The 22,482-nt window shown below is 34.2% G+C and overlaps 2 protein-coding genes across 3 annotated transcripts; one reads left to right on the top strand and one right to left on the bottom strand.

Moving 5' to 3' along the window:
* Positions 1-1,331: 1,331 nt before the first annotated feature.
* LOC122315314 (dehydrin Xero 1-like) lies at positions 1,332-2,337 on the bottom strand. Its single transcript, XM_043131168.1, has 2 exons — positions 1,932-2,337; positions 1,332-1,826 (listed from the first exon to the last, which is right to left on the bottom strand). The coding sequence occupies exons 1-2, from the start codon at positions 2,268-2,270 to the stop codon at positions 1,599-1,601; spliced, it is 567 nt and encodes a 188-aa protein (XP_042987102.1). The 5' UTR covers positions 2,271-2,337; the 3' UTR covers positions 1,332-1,598.
* A 4,655-nt stretch (positions 2,338-6,992) lies between these two features.
* On the top strand, positions 6,993-20,710 carry LOC122317472 (periodic tryptophan protein 1 homolog). Of its 2 annotated transcripts, none has more exons than XM_043134582.1 (16): positions 6,993-7,269; positions 14,075-14,274; positions 14,643-14,722; positions 14,808-14,906; positions 15,165-15,288; positions 16,036-16,094; positions 16,186-16,251; positions 17,275-17,345; positions 17,436-17,532; positions 19,010-19,084; positions 19,305-19,403; positions 19,603-19,746; positions 19,828-19,857; positions 19,962-20,024; positions 20,148-20,225; positions 20,336-20,710. In XM_043134582.1, the coding sequence occupies exons 1-16, from the start codon at positions 7,151-7,153 to the stop codon at positions 20,417-20,419; spliced, it is 1,488 nt and encodes a 495-aa protein (XP_042990516.1). In that variant the 5' UTR covers positions 6,993-7,150; the 3' UTR covers positions 20,420-20,710. The 2 variants fall into 2 exon arrangements, with proteins under 2 accessions (XP_042990516.1, XP_042990517.1); XM_043134583.1 differs by lacking the exon at positions 6,993-7,269 and adding an exon at positions 8,707-8,786.
* Positions 20,711-22,482: the final 1,772 nt, after the last annotated feature.

Genomic DNA, 22,482 nt, shown 5'->3' with positions numbered 1-22,482 from the left:
TAATATATAGTAAATTAGTAATATTTATTAACTTATTTACTATAGTCTAATAACTAGATAGTCTAGATGTAATAACTACTAACTAGTAACTAATAATATGTAATAACACTAGTTACACTAGTACTAATAGATAATAACTTAATGATATTAATTTAATATATATATATAACTAATAGTATATTAGTATATAGTATAATAGTAAATTAGTAATATTTATTAACTTATTTACTATAATCTAAACTAATAATAACTAGATGTAATAACTAGTAACTAATAATATGTAATAACACTAGTTACACTAGTACTAATAGATAATAACTTAAAGATATTAATATATTAGTAATTTACTATATACTAATAGTCTAATACTATTAGTCTATTAGTATATAGTAAATTAGTAATATTTATTAATTTATTTACTATAAGTTTATAACTAATAACTAGTGCGAATTACTAGTATATTATTGAATTTAACTAATGATGTTAATATATAAGATATAGTTATATAAAATCTATATAATCAATTTTAATTTTTATACATTAGTATTAAATGCTATTATAAATTTATTACTTATATATTAGTGTTATATGTTATATTATACATTAGTATTATAATGTTACATGTTATTAAGTATTTTAGTATTTATACATTAATATTACATGTTATTATATTTATATTTATATGATTAATATATAGAAAAACACATTTATTATTTATAAACTATGTACATTAGCGGAGCGGAGTCGGATGCGGAGTCAGAGTCGGAGTCGGAGTCGGAGTCGGAGTCGGATTTGCCTGGCCTCCGACTCCGACTCCAACTTTCCACCGAAAAAATCCTCCGACTCCGACTCCGACTTGTCGGAGCGGGAGCGGAGTCGGAGTCGGATTTTCGGATTTTTGCTCAGTTCTAATTGAAACTAGATTTGAACATCTTTGGATCCTGCTTAGAGCCGGCTTTCTCTCCACTTTCACTTTCATATCAACAGCGTCGACTTTCACTTATAATATCGAATTTCACTTTTCAGATTTTTCAATAAAATCATCATGTAGTAAATCAAGAAATCCTAAACTCTCTTTCCCCCTTGAAGTTTTCCTACCATAGTGAATATGATCTCCGGCCCCCAAACAACTTAAAGCTTTATCTAGCACACGAAAGTTTATACCATGATTTTTCTGTCTATCAATAGCTGCATGCATTTCACGATGGGTGTGAATTAGAAGTCGACCCTATTAAAATCTTGAGATAAATTAAGGTTACACCGTAGTGTTCATACGAACCTGATCAACCACTCTAAAAGGTAAAATAAAAATGAAAACTATGAACATGATATATTAATTAATTTAATTAATTAACCAGAAACTTCAACAATATGACACTATTTAGTACGTACCCAACAAAAAGCACATAATAAAATACAAGATCGAACCGCATACGCTTATATAATACATCCACCAGCTTCCTAAACCCTACAACACCGTCATGTAAGCTACAAACAAGCATTAATAATTTTACATATAGTTTTCTTCAAAAATAATAATAATAATTTTACATATAGCTCTCGCACACAACTACATGATATACACACGTACACAAGATCTAGTACTGGTGCTCAGAAGTATGGTGGCCGCCTGGAAGCTTCTCTTTGATCTTTTCCAGCACCCCCTTCTTCTCGTGAGGGTGTTGAGCGTGCGTCTCTGTATAACCCGGTGTTGTTGTTGCAGATGTCGCACTTCTGTGATCCTTGTGCCCAATACCTGGTATCTTCTCCTTTATCTTCTCCTTCAGTCCCTTTTTCCTTCTCCCGCCTTGCCCGTCGTCCTCAGACTATATTATATACACATTTCGTCGACATATAAAGAAAAGATTACAACAACAAAGACGATTAACCAACAAAGATTCTGAAAAAACGAAGTTAAAAGGAGGACTTACGGAGCTAGAGCTTCCAGAGAGATGAAGCTTGCCAGTACTGTCCCCGCCATGGCCAGCCGCCGTAACATCATGATGCATACCTTGGGGAGTGGTGGTATCGAACCCACACGCTCCGTAAGTGCCTGCAGTGGTGCCACTGTGGCGTATCGGGTTGCCATATTCATCGGTTCGAATCACGGTGCCGTATTCATCTGTGCGTATCACGTTGCCATATTCGTCTGTGCGAATCACGTTGCCGTACGCATCTCTACGGATTACGTTTCCGTATTCATCGGTACTGAGAACGTTTCCGTACTCGTCAGTTTGGGATGCACCGTATGGGCTTTGGAAGTGTGCCATTATCAAGGAAATAAGCAACAAGAAGATCAAAAGCGAGTAGGCCTGAAAGTAGGTTAATGGATATTGATGATGGGATTCAAAGATGGATTATAGTTTATATAGGCGGGCACAAGCGTGGAAACTAGGCGACGTTGAAGACGTGGCACAAGCTGTTGTGCCCCTGCCACGTTACTATTCATGATGGCTACGTGGCGATTTCAGAAAGCAGACAAATGTCTGATTGTGTTGACTTGAGGCAGGAATCGGTGGTGACACGTCGCCGCGTCCATAGATCCGAAGTTATATTTTAAGATAGGAAATGATATTTATAATCATAATTGTCTAAATACTATACAGTATTTTTTAAAAAAATAAATTAATATAGAATGTATATGAAAAAAAAATTAATTTTTTAATTGTAGACTCTACTTTTTTTTAAAATAATTGTACAGTATTTTTACATTCTATGACTGTATATAGAATTACTCTTTAAAAAAATATAACTGACTTATAGTTTATAATTTAAATAATAAATTTTATTATTAAAAATTTATTTATTGTTTGGTAACTATATATTTAAAATACTTTTAAACATATTACATTTGTTTGGAAATAAATTAAAAAAGTAATTTCTTAGGTAAAAATAACAATTATTTAAATTTTTATAAATTATGATCCTATCCTTAAAAATTTGAAAGTTGTAATTATCTTAAAATTATATGAGTATTTTTGTCAATTAATTTTTTTTTTTAAATTACCTTTCACATTATTTGGAAAAACAAGTACATTTAATTAAGAAAAATCATCGAAATGATGCATTTCTTCGAACATATATTTTAACTTATTTGATATTAAAAATACTTTAATATATAACATCTAAATGACTTAATTTTTTATTTAAAAGCTTTTAAATCTATTTAAACACTTTTAAGATTCATCTCGCAACCTCAAACATGCCATTAATATTATATGGCAAAGTGGTGGTCCCGTGGATAGATCATAGATCTTATAAGATCCCATATATACAATTTTATTTGAAAAATGATAATATGTTTCTCAAATATGCCTATCAAATGTATCTATTCATATAAATATATATATATATATATATATATATATATTAATTTTTAAAGAAGTGAGTACTATTATTGAATTTATATTTTTTTAAAGATTAAGGATGTTTAAAAAATATTTAAAAATAAAAAAATAAAAAATAAATCATTTTCATTCCCCATTTAATATTCAGTATAGCATTGTCCATTTTCTTTTATTTTCTTTATATCTTTTATTCTTGTCCGCTTTAATTTATAAAAAGTTATTCTATTCTCTTTCATCATAAAAATTACTTTAAAAGTTTTAAATTTTAAAATTCTTCTTTTAAATAAAATTAGGTGATACAAATATTTTATTAAATATGTTATCAACACCAATTTATAAATAGAATCTTTTATTTATAAAAAATAAATGAAAAAATTGAAAAATAAATAATGGAGCTTAAATTTTAGTCTTATATATGCCGCCATAAAAATTGATTTCTTCTATAATTTTAAAAAAATTTTAAAAAGTATTAAAGTGTCATGTTTATAGAGAGATTTTATAAAGGAAAGTTTGCCATCTTCTTAATGTGTTAGATTATAAAATTATTTTATTTTATAATAGATTTAACATATTACATTTAGATGTTACGTTAATTTGTAATTTTTTTTTTTATAAGATTTATTTCTCTTGAGAATATACTACACCTGAAAGCCGCAAGAAGCCTCTTTTTCTGTTTTGTTTTTTATTTTTATTTTTAATAAGAAATGAAAACAAAAGCTAAGGTTCTCAAGTGGGTCATATATAGATTATGAGGAACTTTTGTTTAGAGAGATAGAGATATTCTTGGTAATAAAGTTGTTTTGGATGAAGATGATAATGTCGAGAGAGTCTCCGGCCTCTAGAATAATGTTATCAAATTAATCCCGAGCTTAAGTATTTTTAACCACGATTAAAGCTAGCTACTTTAATTTAGCTTCACCTACTAATTAATCAAGGCTCGTTTGGATCATATTTGGCTGTCCATGCATAGAAATATGATGATCATGTTACTTCTAATGGTTGCAACAAGCTGTACTAAAGTTGTATTGAATTTGATTAGCATTTGAGGTAGCCTTTCATGCATTTGAGGTAGCTGTACTAAAGAGTAATCTAGATACAATTGTAATGTGTGCAAGTTCTATACACTTCATTTAAAAAATAATGAAGTTCACTATTAAAATATAATTTTTTCATGTGAATCCTATTTATTAAATTAATTACCTACTTTTTTCAAAAGGAGTTGGCAGGGCTTGAACATCCTAAGATGACCAACATTATTTCTCTTGGGTAAATTTAAAAAAAAAAAAAGATTGAAAAATTATAAAAGCATAATTGCATATAAAATTATATTTCGGTAATTTGCTAACACTTTGAAATAAAATTTTAAAAACACAACTTAATATATATTTCAAATTCTGATGATAATATTTTATGGAATAATATTCATTCATTATTTTTTTTTGTAATGAAATAATTAGAATTTATTTTCTTCATATAAATTATCAAGTAATCTTTTAGAATGCCCCCTTTTATTTTAGTATGAAAGCTACTTTATCAAAATTTATGTAAAATCTAGATATTTTCATATCACATTAAACATATAATACTATAATTGAGAGTTTAAATAAATTATTTTCTAGCTCAATGAAGTTTAGAGAATAAAATCTCTTAACTATTTTTCATATAGATAATCGATGTTTAATAATTTTTCTTGTATTTTTAGTTTGAATTCTATATAATTAAGAAGCCCAATATTGTATAATAAGAAACTTTGAGATCTATATTAATAATATTATTATTTCTTCTGAATTGAGTTTTAATTTTAATTTTAGAGAGGCCATATCGTTAAAATGAAATAATATATAGAAAGTAAACAAAATTTTGGGAATATAAACAAAAAAAATTGGGGAGATACATTTATAGGTATATTGAAATTTTAGAAAATTTTAGAGAGCATATGAATATTATAATTTTTTTGGGAGGACATTTTTTGTATTTATAAAATGAGAAATGATATTTGCAGTCGTGACTATACAAATATCGTGCAATCACTTCAAAAAAAGTGAATAAATATGAGACCTACTTAAAAAAATTAATTTTTTAATAATAAACTTTATTTTTTTTTTTAAAACGATTGCACGACGCTTGCACACTTCATAAGTGTGTATAACATTATTCTTATTAAATTATATATAAAATCTAGAAGGTATTTTGTGTTTTAAAAAAGTTTTTTTTAAGGGGGTGCCTCAAGTCCAACATGGGTCCGCCACCGGAAGGAGTGACGTTTTGCAAGGTGTGAGATGCTGGATTTATAGTTTAAAAAGATATTGGTATGGAATAATGATAAATATAGTTTTGAATTATAAATGACACGTACTTTTTTTTTTTTTTTATAAAAATAATAGAATTTATTATTAAAAAATTAATTTTTTTATAGATGTTATCTTTACTTTTTCTTTTTATAAAAAAATACACGATATTTATATCATTTCTTATTAGAAGACACATCGCAGATGATGGTGAACTGCCAATTCAAGGTTAGTACTCCTTACCATGGGGGTGAAAAAAGAGAGGCAATGATCAACCAATATTTAAAAGTAAAATGGAATGAATGCCAAGAAAAATATAAATAAAATGTATTTTTTTGAAAAAAAAAAAAACGATAAAACTTTATTAACATCTAAAAGTTGACACTGCGAGATAATAATGAGAAAAGGGTTTTACTATATATAAGTACAGTCGTGCACTAATTTGTGTATCAATACTGATTTATTCATATTTAAAATTTAAATTAACACTATTTTCAATAAAATTTACTTTTTGACTAATCACATCACATTGGTGCACAGATTAGTGTATAATTATACTTGTAACTATATTTTTTCATGAGAAAATATGGCACACGACATTAATTTTTTATTTTTAAAAAAAATTATTATCCACGAACGAAGGGAAATTAAGAGTGTTAAATCGTGTTAACAGGTCATAGTTATGTCGTGTCAAAACATGTATATTATATTATATAAGTTAACCGTAACTCGATCCATTAAATTTATCGTGTTAAAATCTCAAATCCTAACACGATCCATTAACATAACGGGTCGAGTCGTGTCAACTCTTTTTGAACCATTAGTGAATATTACGAAATAGGTTAACACGATACAATGTAATTCATTTCAAATTGTTTATGTAAATTGGTTAAATATGCCTGAAATTAACCCGTTTGACCTGATTAAATTTAACATAATTTTATATAAATGTTAAAATTACAATATTTATAAAAATTATAAAACTAAGTACAAGTCTAAAATTATAATCTAAATAATAAAAATATCAAAATTGAAATTCTAACAATTTTACTTTTAGGTATAAGGGTATAATTATAACTTTAACTTTTTTAATGTGTCATAACGGGTTGACCCATTATCAACCCGTTCAGCAATCATGTCTTAACGGGTTAACCCGTTTTGACCTGAACCTGTTAAAACTAAACCCTAACCCGTTATTATCATGTCATATTCGTATTGAGTTAACAGATCGTATAACATATTGCCACCAGGGAAATCTTGGCTAAATTGAAATAGGAGTAGGATAATAACCTAACCGGTGCTCGAATACCCTTAGCCCGTGTCCCCGATTACAAGAAACGCGCTACCAAACAAATCAGTGTTCCCCTAAAACCCCATTCACAAAAACCGTTTCCCACCGAATGTGAAGAGAAGCAGCGGACGACAGCACCGCCTTTGGCTGCCATTAGCTCTACCTCTTAACTTTCTCGTCGCATATTGACATAGCAATATAATCGTATATCGAATAGGACAGCAATGATATCTTCCATTGCTTGGTTACCCAGGGGAGCCGCGAATCCTGTGCCCAGCGTGGTCGATCCTCCTTCCAAAGAAGAAATCGAAGAGATGATTAAGTCCGGCGCTTTGGAACCAAGGTCAGTTATTTTAATGGCGACGAACTGGATTTTGCTCCATTTTAATCCTTGGTTTTACTTCCAAGCCTTGCGTGAATTGAAGTTCAACGGCTACATTTTCGCTTTGTGAAATTACACATTCGTTTGTTTTAGTTCGTTGTATGGGTAGATGGAATAGGGAGAAGGCACGAAGTAGCATAACATTTTATGTTAATTGATCAAGTTTATCTTTTTAGACAATAGCTAAGGTAGAAAACACGGCTAGGTGGCGATCATTGTTTTGTAGTAATGTACTTATCAAAAAAAAAAAAAAAATTGTTTTGTAGTAATGTAGAAGTTGCATTGCAGTAGAGTCAACCTGTTTTGGAATTTGGGTTTTTAGTTTTTTTTTTTTTTTTTTTTTTTTAATAATTAATTTGGGTTTTTAATCGGAGCCCTGTGTTGTATAATACAATCAAATCAGCAAGAAAGAAGGAAATGTGTGCATTTTTTGGAGCTAGCGTGGACCTGCTCACTGCCTTGCACAAGTAGTAATCAAAAGAGAGCTTTTATTGATTGATTTCAAACTAGTGTTGCACAACAACTTATTCTCCCATTCGGCTAAATAGTTCATATAATAATGTAAAAAATCCCAGTGAAAACCCAACCTCCCAAACACTTCTAGTCCTAGTGGTAAGGGCCTTGGTTTTGGTGGTATGCTCCTTCCATCTCTAAGCTACGAACTCTTGGGTACAAACATATTCTAAGGGCCATGTTCATTGGTGAAAAGCCAATGATTTACTTGGTTTTTGTGATGGGGGTACTCAGGTATGTTACATGGGTTAAAGACATGTCACGTTGGCATAGTCTCCGAGATTCCTTGTCATAAAAAAACCCAAACTCCAAAACAAACTGATTCTATTGCAATAACGTTATTGCCACCTACCTAAGACAATCCTTAAGGAAAATGAAGAAAATCCTCTTTGCCTCACTCAAATAGCATCAGCAGCAAATAAACCTTGCCAATGAAATAATTCTACTTGATTTTCGTTACACACACGAGAATCGAAGGGGGTGCTAAACAAAGTAGCTGATGCATTGTCGTAAAAAATCATGTGGATGAATTAGTAGCAATCTTGCAACGAGTGCCTTTAGGCTGGATGTGATCAAAGACAAAGTTTGGGAAAAGCCTTCTTTGCAGCAGCTGATGTGTTTGTTTGAGGGAGAAGCACTTGGTCCTTGGAAATCTTGGGATAGTGTTATTTTTAAAAGAAAAATTTACTTTAAGGAGACACCCTTTATTACTCCTATGTTTAATGAATCTCACCAAGTACGCATGAAGGATTTCATAAAACCATTCAATAAATTCGTTTGAAATTTTACTGGATGGGAGTGATTGGACAAGTGAAGGAGTTTATAACAAATTGCGAGGTTTCTCAGAGGTATAGTGAAGTTGGTGTGATTGCTGAGGCCATTGCCCATTCCTTTACAACCATGGAGAGACAACTCTCTGGATTTCATTACAGTGCTACAACCATCGAGAGAGGGAAGATGGCCAGGTTTGTTGTTGTAGATCTGTTTCCAAAAGCATGACAATTTTATGCACTTATCATATCCATTTACGTCATTGAGTGCGACTCAAATACTTTTTGCAGAGATTTTCAAGATACATCAGATGAAATCTATCGTGTGTGATCATGATCATACATTTACAAGTGCTTTTTGGATGGAAAATTTTTGGCTTCAAGGGACTAGTTTAATTTCTTGTCGTCCCCAAACTGATGGGCAAACTGAAATACTCAACGACTCAACAAGATGATTGAGCTGTGTATTTGGTGATTTACAAGTATTAAACTGTGAGAATGGGTACAATGGCTGCCTTGGGGCTGAATATTGGTACCATACAAGTATTTATTCTTCAACCACAAAATCCCCATTTGAAGTTGTATGGGGTTTACTTCCCTACTCTCTTACCATTTGTTGTGGGTACTTAATCATTAATAGAAAGGAATTGGTTGCTCAATGGCATTCATGATCATTTGCGGCAATCCCAAAATAGGATGAAGAAATATTTTGATAAGGGACACTAGTAATGGGGGTTTCAAAAAGTGATGGGTGTTTCCTGTCTATAGCCTTATCATCATAAATCGTTAGGCTTAAAGAAGAATCTTAAGTTGTCCCCTAAACTTTTAGAGCCTTAAAAAGTTCTTCAAAAAATTGGTAGCCTACTAATTGGAGTTACCAGCTGGAAGTAAATTTTTTTTTTCTTTTTTGATCGGTAAACAAAATTTTATTTATCACGAGAATAGGTATAAGCCCAAGTATATGAGACACATACAAAAGCATTGCTTGAGCGTGCTAGTTCAATGACAAGAAATTCATGAAAACTCATTCTATTGATAATTGAAATCAATTACAATTGACCAATGAAGTATAGTATTGAAAAAACAATATCCAAAGCTCTTCCGTTGATCGCTTTTGATCTTCCAGCTAGTTACTTCCAACTTTTACCAGCTGGAAGTAAAACTCATCCTGTTTTCCATGGTTTGGTGCTTAAGAAAAAGTTGGGTTCTACTAGGGCTGTGTAGAAACCGGCAGGACCGGCCGCCGGAGTCTGGAACCAGTCGGCCGGTCGAACCAGTCGGCCGGTCACAAAAATATAATGAAATCGACCCCGGCCGGTTCAATCCCGGTTTGAACCAAATATAAACCACCGAACTGGCCGATTATATATATTATATATATCTCTTATGTAAAACAACGTCATTTCACTTAAGTGAAATGGTGTCGTTTTACAACTACCGTTTACAAAAAAAATTAAAATGAAACGATGCCGTTTGTTTAAATACACCAAACAAAGTCGTTTGGCTTTATGGTTTAATACCCTCGCTCCCCCCCCCCCCCCCCCCCCCCCCTCTCCTTCTTCTCCCTCGCTGTTTGGCTTTAGGGTTCTTAGACTCTCTCTCACCTCTCAGGCATAGTCATCATTGCTATGAGCCTCTCCTCTCTCACGCCGTGCAGCCTCTCCCTCCTACAACCAATGGCATCCATGTCGCCATCTCTCTCATAGAGCATAGCTCTCCTCCACTAGGCGTTAACCTCTCCTCCCTCCCTTTCCCTCTCCTCCGTCACTCATCTAGCTAAGCTTTCTTATCTCATTGCTCATGGAAAAACCTGGGACTTCAAGTGGTTTATTGTGTTGAATTAATGGTTTTGTAACTTTATTTTGTGGATTTGTTGGTATATGGTGAATCGGTGGTGATGGAAAAAACCGCCGAACCAATCGGTAGAGACCATCAGATTCCAGCCAATTCTCTTTCTCCTTATTGGCAGGTTTCAGTTGAGATTTGTACATTTTCTCCTTATCGGTGCGTTTTCGGTTTTGGACCAAAACCACATTGATACCTTTGGTTTTCAGCCCTAGGTGCTACTGCTATACCTCAAGTTGATTTTCCAGGTATCCATAAAGGCAAAGGTAATTTGCTCCCTGTGCCTCAAGCCATTTTGAATCATCATTTATGTAACAAAAAACAAGAAGTACTAGTCTAGGTGGTGATAATTGTTTTACAGTAGCAAAGTAGTTGTATTGCAGTCAAATCAGTGAGTTTGGTTTGGTTTTTTATCGAATTCCTTTATTTATGAATTGTTTAACCGAATAGGAGAATAGGTTTCAGTGCAACACCAGTTTTATATTGGTTTCTGAGTAGAAGTGTCTTAATTAGATTTTAAATAGATTAGAGGAGCATTTCTATTAGGAGAGGTCTTATGTCACAAGCATATATAAGCATGTACAGCATAATTCAAATCAGTCGATATAAGTTCTATTTTAGTTGCAATGGAAATCTAGAAAGCGTTAAAAGGTCTGGCAGGTGACAAAGCTCCAAGTCTAGATGCCTATTCTCTGTCTTTCTTTCAAACTTGTTGGGAAATGATCAAAGACGATATAATGGGGGTCTTTCATGAATTTCCTAAAAATGGAAGATTTGAAAAAAGCCTCAATGCAACCTTTATTGCTCTCATTAAAAAAAAAAAAAAAAAAAGCCATATGTGGTAGAGGTAAAAGATTGTCCAACTAGCTTGGTGAGCAGGATGTACAAGATCATCTCGAACATGTGGGCAAATAGATTGAGGATGGTGGTGGTGAAGTTAGTATCAAAGCCTCAAAACGCCTTTGTCAGATGTAGGCAAATCCTTGACTTAGTGCTTATTGCCTATGAATGCTTGGATAGTAGACTCAAGTTGGGATAGCTATGGCTTTTGTGCAATCTAGATATGAAAATGTCCTGTGACTAAGTAAATTGGAGATTCTTGCTTTACATGCTCGAGAGATGTGGTTTTGGTATGAAATAGTGCTCATGGATCCAACATTGTATTTGTATTGCTTGCTTTTCTATCTTGGTGAATGACACACAGATGAGCTTCTTTAAAAGCTCCTGCAGCTTGAGACAAGGTGATCCTCTATCTCCACTACTATTTATTTTACGTAATGGAAGCTTTTAGCAAGATGATCTAAGGTATTGTGGAGGGTGGTTTCATATCCGGATTCTTAGTGGGTGAGGCAAATATTGATTTGCTCAACATATCTCATCTCTTATTTGCCGATGAGTCGATGACACCCTAATCTTTTATGGGGCTAGCCATGATCACATTTGAACTTTGAGGGCTCTTCTTCTATGCTTTGAAGTGACTTCTAGTTTGAACATGAACTTGGCCAAATCAGTTGTAGTTCCAGTTGGGGATGTTCCTAACGTGGAGAGTATGTCTTCCACTTTGGGATGCAAGATATCTCACTTGCCTATGAAATATCTTGGCTTCCCTTTGGGTGTTCCGTTCAATCTGAAATTAATTTGGTATGATGTGCTAGAAAAAATGGATTGGAAATGGCTATTTGGAAGATGATGTATTTACTCAAAGGTGTTTGGTTCACTTTAATTAAAAGTATCCTATCCAACTTGCCGACCCACTTCTCACTATTTATGCTCCCCATCAGGGTGCCTCATTGCATGGAGAAACTTCAATAGGATGGGGGATGAATGACTAGTATAAATTTCACTTGGTAAAACGGGCCACTATATGCTTCTCAATATCAGAAAGAGGATTTGGTATGTGGAATTTGTAGACTTTTAACAAGGCTTCTTGGGGTAAAATGGCTATGGAGATACCACCTAGAACCTTGTGGAGAATAAGTCATAGAATCGAAGCATGGGGAGGATGGTGTTCAAATAAGATGAGTGGGCTACATTGGGTGGGGCTTTGGAAGCACAAAAAAAGAGGATAAGATACATAATTTGGGAATAACTGCTTTGAGGTGGGTGATGGATCTAAAATTAGATTGATAGGGCACTTAAGGAAGCTTATCCAGAATTATATTGTATAGCAAGAATGAAAGAAGCCTCGATTGAGGACCTCTTAGTTCTATTCAATGGTACTCCCCAATGGAATGTTACTTTCTTTAGATATGCCCAAAATTGGGAATTTGATGCTTTTTCCAAGTTCTATGAACTAGTGTACTGTAGACATATAGGGGGAGAGTTGAAGATTAGATTTCTTGGTGCCGCCCCTCTAAGAAAGGGAAGTGCACTATCCACTCATTCTACCAAGCCATGAATATGCATAAGGCAAGTCCATTCCCATGGAAGAGTATTTGGGAGTATTTGGAAGAAAAAGGCACTTCTAAAGGATATCTTCTTCGTATGGATGGCTTTCTTGGAGAAGTCTTCACACTAGACAACTTAAGGAAACACCAAAACATTTTCATGGATTCGTGTTGTATGTGCAAAAAGATTGGAGAGTTCGTTGATAATCTACTACTTCATTGTGAGATTGTTATGACCTTGTGGAATGAATTCTTTGCTCGAGTGGGATTATTTTTGTTGATGATGAGAGAGGTGATCGATCTCCTAGTTTCTTGGATAGGCCTTCAGGGCAATTCTTAAATTGCAGCAATATGGAAGATGGTCCCGATGGCCTATGGTAGTATATTTGGAGGGAGAGGAGCGAAAGAAGCTTCAAAGATCGAGACCGGTCAATCGATGAGCTTAGAAATTTAATTTTCAATACTTTGATCTATTGGTTGATTGTAATTAATTTAATGGCATAAGCTTTCATGATTTTCTTGTACGACTAAACTAACACGCATAGGCAATGCTCTTGTACATGTCCCGCATACTTGGGCGGCTCTTGCTTATTCTTATGATCAATTAAATTTTGTTTATCAAAAAAAAAAAAAATTATGCGTAATAAAAAGATGTTCATAAAATAAATTAAAAAAAAATTTAAAAACAGGATGGTAATATATTTAGCCTATAAGCTCAATTTATCAGATCTTCTGTATCAACTAAATACTTAGAATGATATTTGTATTTTTGTAAAAACAATTACAAAAGTGTGCTTTTCTGCACTTCAAGCTCCCACAAAACCGTCAAAAAGTGCTGCTTTGTGGCTTTGGCGCTTTGTGCTTAAGCACGCTTTTACAAACATTGGATTGGAGAAATAATATGGTTAGGAAATGGCATGCTTTCTGATTTATTTTTTTCCCATATTTTAGAGACCTTCAATTTCAAATTTTCAGAAAATTTATTGTATGTTGTCATTGATTTTGTATTTTTAAATGATGATGCTGATGCTGATGCATTTTGGCAGAATTTAATCCAGAAAGAAAAATTAATATAGATTATCAAACTGTTCTTGAAATTTGGATATATTTGAAGAAATATTTTTATTTCCTAGAGAAAAGAAAAGGTTGATCTCGATCTTGTTCTATGTGTTAGTCAAATTCTACCTATATAAAAAAAGTGTTAGTCAAATTCCGGGCTTTGTATACTGATGAGGCTCTTTGGTAATGTAGTGGAGATGGTGACAGCGAAGAAGATGATGAAGATATGAATGTTGATGCTGCCAAGGAAGCTGATGAAGCTGCCCATGCATTGGAGGTGGCGGATGCACTTGGAAGAACTTCCAATAACACAAATTCAGGGACCGGTTTTGATGATGTAACCAACAGTTTGAGGGAACTTGACATGGAAAATTATGATGAGGAGGATGATGGTATCCTTCCTGCTTTAGTTCTATTCCTTTCTTTTTTCTGTCTGTCTTTTCCTTACAAATTTTATTTTTACCTTGTCTTAAAGAGGAAAGAGGGAGAAAAGAGAGGGAGGGGTTGGAGTTTGCTTTATGTTGGTGATGTCAGACTAGATTATCAAAATTTAGATCAGCATTGGCCTTGAAGGTTATTTACATGAATGAAATTGGGGCATTTGCACCAATTCATTGGTACCTGATTTTGCCAATGACATTATTTTTGTGCTCGTTCCTTGAAACAAGTTTCATATTATATGTGATTGGTCCCAAAAACTAAAACAAAAGGCTATGTTGAATGTATAACAAGGACTTCATTTTCTCATGGCTTACCTCAGGCATTGAGTTATTTAGCACGGGTCTAGGGGACCTCTACTACCCAAGTAATGACATGGATCCATATCTAAAAGATAAGGATGTAAGTTTGATTCCTTCAGGTATCTCCTTTTGTTACTTGTTACCCTTTTGATTCTAGAACGTCACTTTTTTTCTGGTCTTTCCAGGATGAGGACTCTGAAGAGGTCGAGGACATGACTATTAATCCAATGGATGCTGTCATTGTATGTGCACGTAGTAACCAGGATGATGTCAGTCATCTCGAGGCATGTAATATCTGGAAATTTTTTGCAGTTATACCTGTCTGACGCATTACTTATCAAAAAAATGTAATATCTGGAAAAAATTCTCTCTCTCTCTCTCTCTCTCTCTCTCTCTCTCTCACACACACACACACACACACACACACACACACCCATGTGCGCGTGCCAGCCACCCATGGGAATCCCATCCCTCCAAAGCAAAGAAAAAAAAGAATAACTTTCTTCAGGCACTCGCAAGTGATCCCCTTGATATGCTTACAGGTTTGGGTATATGAAGAATCTGATGATGGTGATGCAAACATGTATGTTCACCATGATATCATCATTTCAGCGGATCCACTTTGTACTGCATGGCTTGATTGTCCACTTAAAGGTGGAGAAAAAGGTGGGACATACTGATTTTGGTTTAAATTTGGAGTTTATCCAATAGCAAATGCGCTTCTTTTCACATAATTTTTCTTCTTTCCCGTTAAAATGAAGAGATGGATGTTAAAGGGTTGGTCAGGATTCAGATCTTATTTAATTTTGATCTTCCATCATATCAAATGGCTTGAATTTGAATCTGATGGATAGTCATGAATGATTAGAATTGGTATTTCGACTTGGGTAGATACAGTCAGACTAAGATCTGAATCCCATGAAATAATATAAGAACAAGTATGTTCATGGTTTAATTACTTGAAATCAAAGTGAATTTCAATGTTTGTCTCTTTTGTAATTATTAATTTTTTATCTGAACTTGGTTGTCTTCAAAGTGAAGATTTGAATCCAGAATTTTATTTAATCAGTTTTTGACTGGAATCCAATTAAAACTGTCTTGACAGCACTTTCTTAAAAATGTTTCCCAATACTTATATTGAAATTATAACTATTTTAACTGTTTAAGTCCAATCAAGTTTTCCACTCCGAGGTAAAATCAGAATGGCCATTAAATTTTCAGCACCACATAAGAACAATCCTTCTAGAGTAGCTGTTGATATGAAAACTGAACCTGTGTTATAACCAATTTTGTTGAAGTGAATTTTTTACATAATAAAGGATTGTGGTTTTTGCTAGTATTTTGCATTTAAAGTTGGTTTGTTTTGTTATTTATTAATTTATTTTATATTTAAAAGCTTTCTTTTGTTGCCAGGGAATTTTATAGCTGTTGGCTCCATGGAACCTTCTATTGAGATATGGGACCTTGACATTGTATGTGGACTATTGATATTGATCTAATTAGACTAAAGGTTTTGTGATGTTCTTCCAAAACCTAATGTCTTTTTCTCTCCCTTGTTTTTAGATTGATGAAGTACAACCATGTGTAGTATTAGGTGGCATTGCTGAGAAGAAGGGGAAAGGAAAGAAGGTTTGTCACTGAATTCTTTCCAAGATGATGCCAGTATAGTGTTCCCATGTAAATGATATTTCCTCTGATGTTGCTTAATACTTGTAGGCTTATTGCATTCATGGTATTATGCGTTGTAAACCTCACCCAACTCCTACCCTTAATTTTGTCCATGTTGTAGAGATGGAAATGTTTCAAAGGCAAAAAAATTTGAAAAATTGCACCCGTGAACGTGCAACCTAGTGGTCAAACAGAGGGCCTGAGATGAGCTGTAGACTCAGACATCTCGAGTTTGATTCTGTACTTGGTGTTCTTCTAGATTACCTGATACACTGTTATGACAGGTAGGGTAGTGTATCCGGGGTTTACTCCCTGGTGGTACGGTTCAAACGGTCTTACCTTAGTGAGGTTCCATGTTATAAAAATGGAAAAATAATCTCCTCCCATATATTCTATCGAGAGCTAATTTAAACTGAAAATTTTATCATAACAATTCAAGAGATCTCAATCCTTGGGAGAATCCAGATGTAAAAATGGGCATGTCGACCTACTTTAAAAAAAAAGGGTTGGGGGGTTTTTTTTTTTGTTGTGGGGGTGGGGCGGGGCGGGGCGGGGCGTGTCTACCTATTGACTCCAACATGTCTCACAAGCCTCTCTAATTTTGGATAAATATTCTTATGCACCAATAGATGTTAAAGTTCGATTTTATGAGACTGGTTCAGTTTTATCTAATAAAGAGACGAGTATTAGAGTAAAGAAAAGCTATATCAACTCATTATAGAAAGCATACCTAGAAAACAAACCTTCATTTTTTTATTTTTTTTTCTACCGATAGAAGAAAATGAAGGTTTGTTTTCTAGGTATGCTTTCCATCTCAACATAATATATTTTAATATACCTGCTAAATATACTTGCACCCCCGGGATTAGTCAAGACTTTGTTCTTGGACATCCGCTGCCAATAAAAAAAAATATATACCTACTAAATATATATATTTTAGTTTTGAACTTCTGCTTACCAACTATATTACATGCTTTTTGTTAGACATCAATCAAGTACAAAAAAGACAGTCACAAAGGTCCAGTGCTTGGTCTTGCTTGGAACAAGGAGTACAGGTTACCCCTCTACTACTGTATGGTCTTTAGTTGCTTCATTGGGCATATGTGTGTATATTGGATAAATTCTCTGTTTTTCTCAAAAATCAGGAATATACTAGCTAGTGCAAGTGGTGACAAACGAGTTAAGATTTGGGATGTGGCTGCTGGAAAATGTAATATTACTATGGAGCATCATACTGATAAGGTGAGAATTATAACTTAATTGTGTATATATTCTACTCATGATGTAATTGGGATGACATTTGTTGTTATCCAACATAGCAGTAGCATGGGTATTATCATAGAAGCTCCTCTATGTAGTGGATTGAGGTGATGAGGTTAGACAATAATGTATGCCCAAGGTGTTGTTTTCCTCCACCATAAGTGAGTGTATATTAATGAAATTGGGGTACCGTCCTCTTTTTTTTTCCGAAAAAAAAAAAAAAGACTGGAGGATTATTTGATAAATTTAAGTGTGATAATCTTGGGTTCTTTTTTTTGATGAATAAATAAATATATTGATCAAAGAAAGGCAAAGCCAGTTACACAAGACTAATGCCCTAACTAGGTAGGCACATTAGAGACCAGAAAATCATGTAGGACCATGCCATTAAAATCAATCTTGGGTTCTTGAAGCCAAATTCTCCTTAATTGTAGCTAGGTTAAAGATCTAAATCAGTAGGGTCGCAGGTTAGTAACCTAGTTCAAACTAGACAACCTTCACTCCATACAGATCTTGTTTGAATGCAATGTTGGAAAGTTTTTTAAGTGCTACCGTTCTAGGACTAATTAATTCATAAAAATGAAATCAATCTGCAATTAGTAAGATACAAACTGGCGCCTGTAATACAAATCAAACATAATTGACAAAATAATTATAAAACCATTCTAATTTGGGACCTAAAGAGCTTGGGGATGACTGGAAGAGGTACTATCATCGAGATGCTAGAAGCTCTCGTGCATCATGGTCACCCATTGTCATTCTCATTCCAAAGTGTGGCACATCAATATGTATATTTATCCATATTCAGCAAAACACAGGTTGACCCATGCAGAATTCAGGGTCTAATATGCGTGTTTAGTTGCAAGTGGTTATAGGATTTAGATTCCATTTGGTTTATAATATATAAAGCTCTGTCTGAACGCCTAGGGGTTGTTTAAGTGGTAAAGGCCTTGGTCTTGGTGGTATGCTCATTGCTCCCTCCATGTCTAAGATTCAAATCCTCTGCACTACAAATAATTTTTTGGGACCATCGGACTGGGGAACTTCCTCTTGAATTACTAGAGGTGCACTTACAGGAAAGTCTTTGCTAAGGGCCTGTGCAACTCTGGGATTAGTCTGGACTTTGTACTTGGACATTTGGTGCCAATAATATATATATATATATGTAAAGCTCTGTCTGTCAATTTTTTGCACTCAAAATATGGTCAGGGAAAAGCTAAATGTAAACAAATTAGTATATTTATGAATCTGCTTGTATGAACAAACGCAAGCTACTTGCCCATAATTGAGTGGTATTCTGCATTGTTGCAATGTTAAAGTGTTAGTTTAAACTGGCATGCTTGACTTTTTTTAACCACATCAGACACCATCAATACCACCAAACGAAATTCTTGATGATCTCCACACAGATGAGTCTACTGAGTTTATATGTTTACCTTCTTCCTCCTATCCTTTGCAGGTTCAAGCAGTTGCATGGAATAATCATGCAGCACAAGTTATTCTTACTGGCTCTTTTGATCGTTCAGTGGTCATGGTAATAAAGCTTTTGCTTGAAATTATTTTTTATATTATCTTTAACACTATAGCCATAGCTATTTCCATTGAACATGTATGCATCTACATAGCCTCTAATGGAGGACTTGCGTGCTTGAAACGAGTGACTCAAGCTTTGACGTGGACTATTTTGTTTTTCCAGTTCTTGTTGCTTTGATGATAAAATGACCTGATGTGTATTTCATATTTTCGCATTGCAGAAGGATGGGAGAATACCAGCACATTCTGGTTATAAATGGTCGGTCACAGCTGATGTAGAGAGCTTGGCATGGGATCCACACACTGAGCACTCATTTGTGGTGAGTGCTTCAGCCTATCTGTAACCACCTTCCCATTGGTGATTTCATTTTTTTTTTCTTTTTCCCTTTTGAAGAAGGGAAATTCATCTTTGTGTGAGGACACTGTTATTGTTTCTAGAGAATTTTAGGCAGATCTTAGTTTTGGTTAGAGAGGTTGTATAAAAAGATCATTTAAATAATCATTCAAAGATCCTCTCAGGTGAGTCTTGAAGATGGTACTGTCAAAGGTTTTGATATCAGGGCTGCCAAGTCTGATGCTGCTTCTGAGTCAATTCCTAGTTTTACTCTCCATGCGCACGACAAAGCTGTTTGCACAGTCTCTTATAATCCTTCAGCACCTAATGTATGTACCTACACTTTCTTTTTCTGCCTCACAGTCATATCTTTTACTTTATTAACTTCCTCTGTGCAACTTTTCCTGCAGCTTCTTGCAACTGGATCTGAGGATAAAATGGTAGTTTTATAATTGTTATTGTTGTGAGATAATTTATTATTTCACACGGACACTTTCTAAACCCTGCAGATTGTTAATGTTTTGTGCTTTTCCATTGCATGCAGGTGAAGCTTTGGGATCTGTCAAACAATCAACCTTCTTGTGTTGCATCCCAGAATCCTAAAGCGGTAAGCGATAATCCTAATTTTCATAAATCTTATGTCTTGAGGTAAATAAGCCTCTGGTAGACTATTTTTTTTTAACGTTATTACTCTAGATAGATTCTCATGCTTTGTTCTGGGTGTTGTTAGGGAGCTGTCTTTACCATTTTCTTCTCAGAGGAAAGCCCCTTTTTGCTGGCAATAGGAGGTTCCAAGGGAAAACTGGAAGTGAGTGTAAAAAAATTCTTGGCAATTCGTTATGAAGTTGGTTTATCCACTCCAACATATTTTTGTGAAAGTTGTGTAACTGATAATCCGTGGCCATTGACAATTTTCAGGTATGGGACATATTATCTGATGCTGGGGTCGCTAGAAGATTTGGGAATTACAGCAAGCAGAAGATATCTCAATCCAGGTCTTGATGTCATTATATTGGAAGATGAAAGTGGTTTTCTAATTTTTCCCAATTAAGCAAAGAGGTTGTCACTGGTGTAATTTTTATTTGTTACTTTTATTTTCTAAAGGAGGGCATTGCTACGCGTGATGTTCTCAATTTTGAGATCTTTATGGCGCAGATGATCTCTTGGATCTCATCTAAGTTCTAACCTCCCACTCTCCTCCCCTTTCTATATCTTTCTTATTGGGAGATGTATTTAGTAAGTATAAGCATAGGAATTTTTCAATTTTGGTATTGTATCTATGCTTGAGAATTTTTTTTTTTTTTAAATGTAATGTTGGTATTAATTTTTTTTTTTTTAATTCTTTACTTTTCCGTTTCTTTTAAACTTGCCGTTTATTTCCTTCTTTTGTCAGCTATCACGTGTGTGGTTTTAAGTGTACATTTTCTTTAAGTACAAAAAGCATTTCGCATAAATTATATATGAATCATCAAAAGGGACGGAGAATGGTTCTTGAGTTTGTTTTGAAGAGAGCTTATTACAAGCCCAGAACGAGAAAGGGGAATTTTACTCACTTCGAGGGTGAGTGCCTCCAGAAGAAGAAAATTGAACAGAAAGAGAGAGAAGAAATTGATAGTTTGTATTCTAATTCCGGATAAGGAGGGGTTCCCTTTACACTGGAAAGTTTTATGCTTCTCGTTGTAACCAGCTCTGAGTAAAAGAAAGAGCTACAGTGCTCCATACAAAGAAAAATAACGTACATGACCATGGGCCTAATAAATCCAACTCAATTAGATATTATTGGCTGCGTTTGGATGTTGAGTTAAGTTTAATTTTTTATGAATAATAATGAGTTAAGATGATATAGTGAGTTCTTTGGAACTCATTTAAGATAAGTTTAGACGTCAAGATAAGTTTAGTACTATTTATTAAAGATTAAAAAAGATTGTGAGTCTTACGTGTAAGAGGTTTTGAATTAAGATGAGTTTAGTAATTTGATAATTATATATTTAAATGTTAAAATCAATTTAAAATTAGACTCGGTATAGTCTAACAACCAAACTAACCTGTGCAAGCTGCTAGTGGGTAGAACCCAATTCACCCTTACTCTTTATTGACTTTTAACTCAACCCTCAGGCAACAACTTAATAAAGTATTTAAGACCAACCACTCCTGGCCCAAGGCCCACAACCCATTACCACAGTTGCCCTGTTTCAATCAACCCATCCATCCTTCTCATCAGATCGCATTCCCCTTCCCCGAGGCCTTTTTCCCTTCAGCTGCTGTTGGTGCCCCGGTCCCCTTCAGCAGTGGAGGTTCTGTCGTATAACAGAGCTCTTTTGAATCCTTAGAACAACCAGCAAAGAGTCTTTTCTTGCTTTAGTATTGCAGCAACCGTCATTCGTAACCATGAGGAAGAACTCCCAGAGGCTTGGACATAGAAGATTTCTTGCGTCGAACCATTAATGACGGGAGGTAGAAGCTGCTTTGAACTGCTAAAGACAATTCTGGCTTTTAAGGATAATAATCCAAGCGAAAGGTGCAAACTGCTTTCAAGCTTTCCTCAAATGTGAATTTGTACAAATTCTCTTACCACAAACTTGTGCCCGCACAATCTAAGCTGAAGTGGGCTGCAAAAGCTTTCAAATGTGGACAGCATTTTGAAACAAAACTTTTGGGTTCTTTCTTAGAAACCACGTGAAAGCCAATCTGTTCTGGATTGGAGTATTTATTATGCTCTTTCTTTCTTAAATCAAATAAGGAAAGACCCAAAAAAAAAACCGAAGAAAGTTTTGTTCACCTGTGGAAATTTAGATTCAAATCCCTTATAAAAGGCTCTTTAATCGTCCCAACTCACCCCTTCTGCCTCTCTGTTTTCTGCTCTGCCTGTTGATATAGAGACAAAAGATGGCACCTTTGTTGAAGAACAATATCTAATGATATTTGACTTGCAAATATAAAGTCCAACGGAATTCCTTGAGATGTTCTGGCCAGAACCAGCAACCACACTTCTTTCTTTTTATTGAAGACAGATTGATATAGAAAGTCACAAACTCGCATAATCCAATCAAGAAAGCAGATGGGGG

Source organism: Carya illinoinensis, chromosome 7 (genome assembly GCF_018687715.1).
Source record: "Carya illinoinensis cultivar Pawnee chromosome 7, C.illinoinensisPawnee_v1, whole genome shotgun sequence".
NCBI lineage: Eukaryota > Viridiplantae > Streptophyta > Magnoliopsida > Fagales > Juglandaceae > Carya > Carya illinoinensis.
This window is presented reverse-complemented; position numbering and strand designations above follow the sequence as displayed.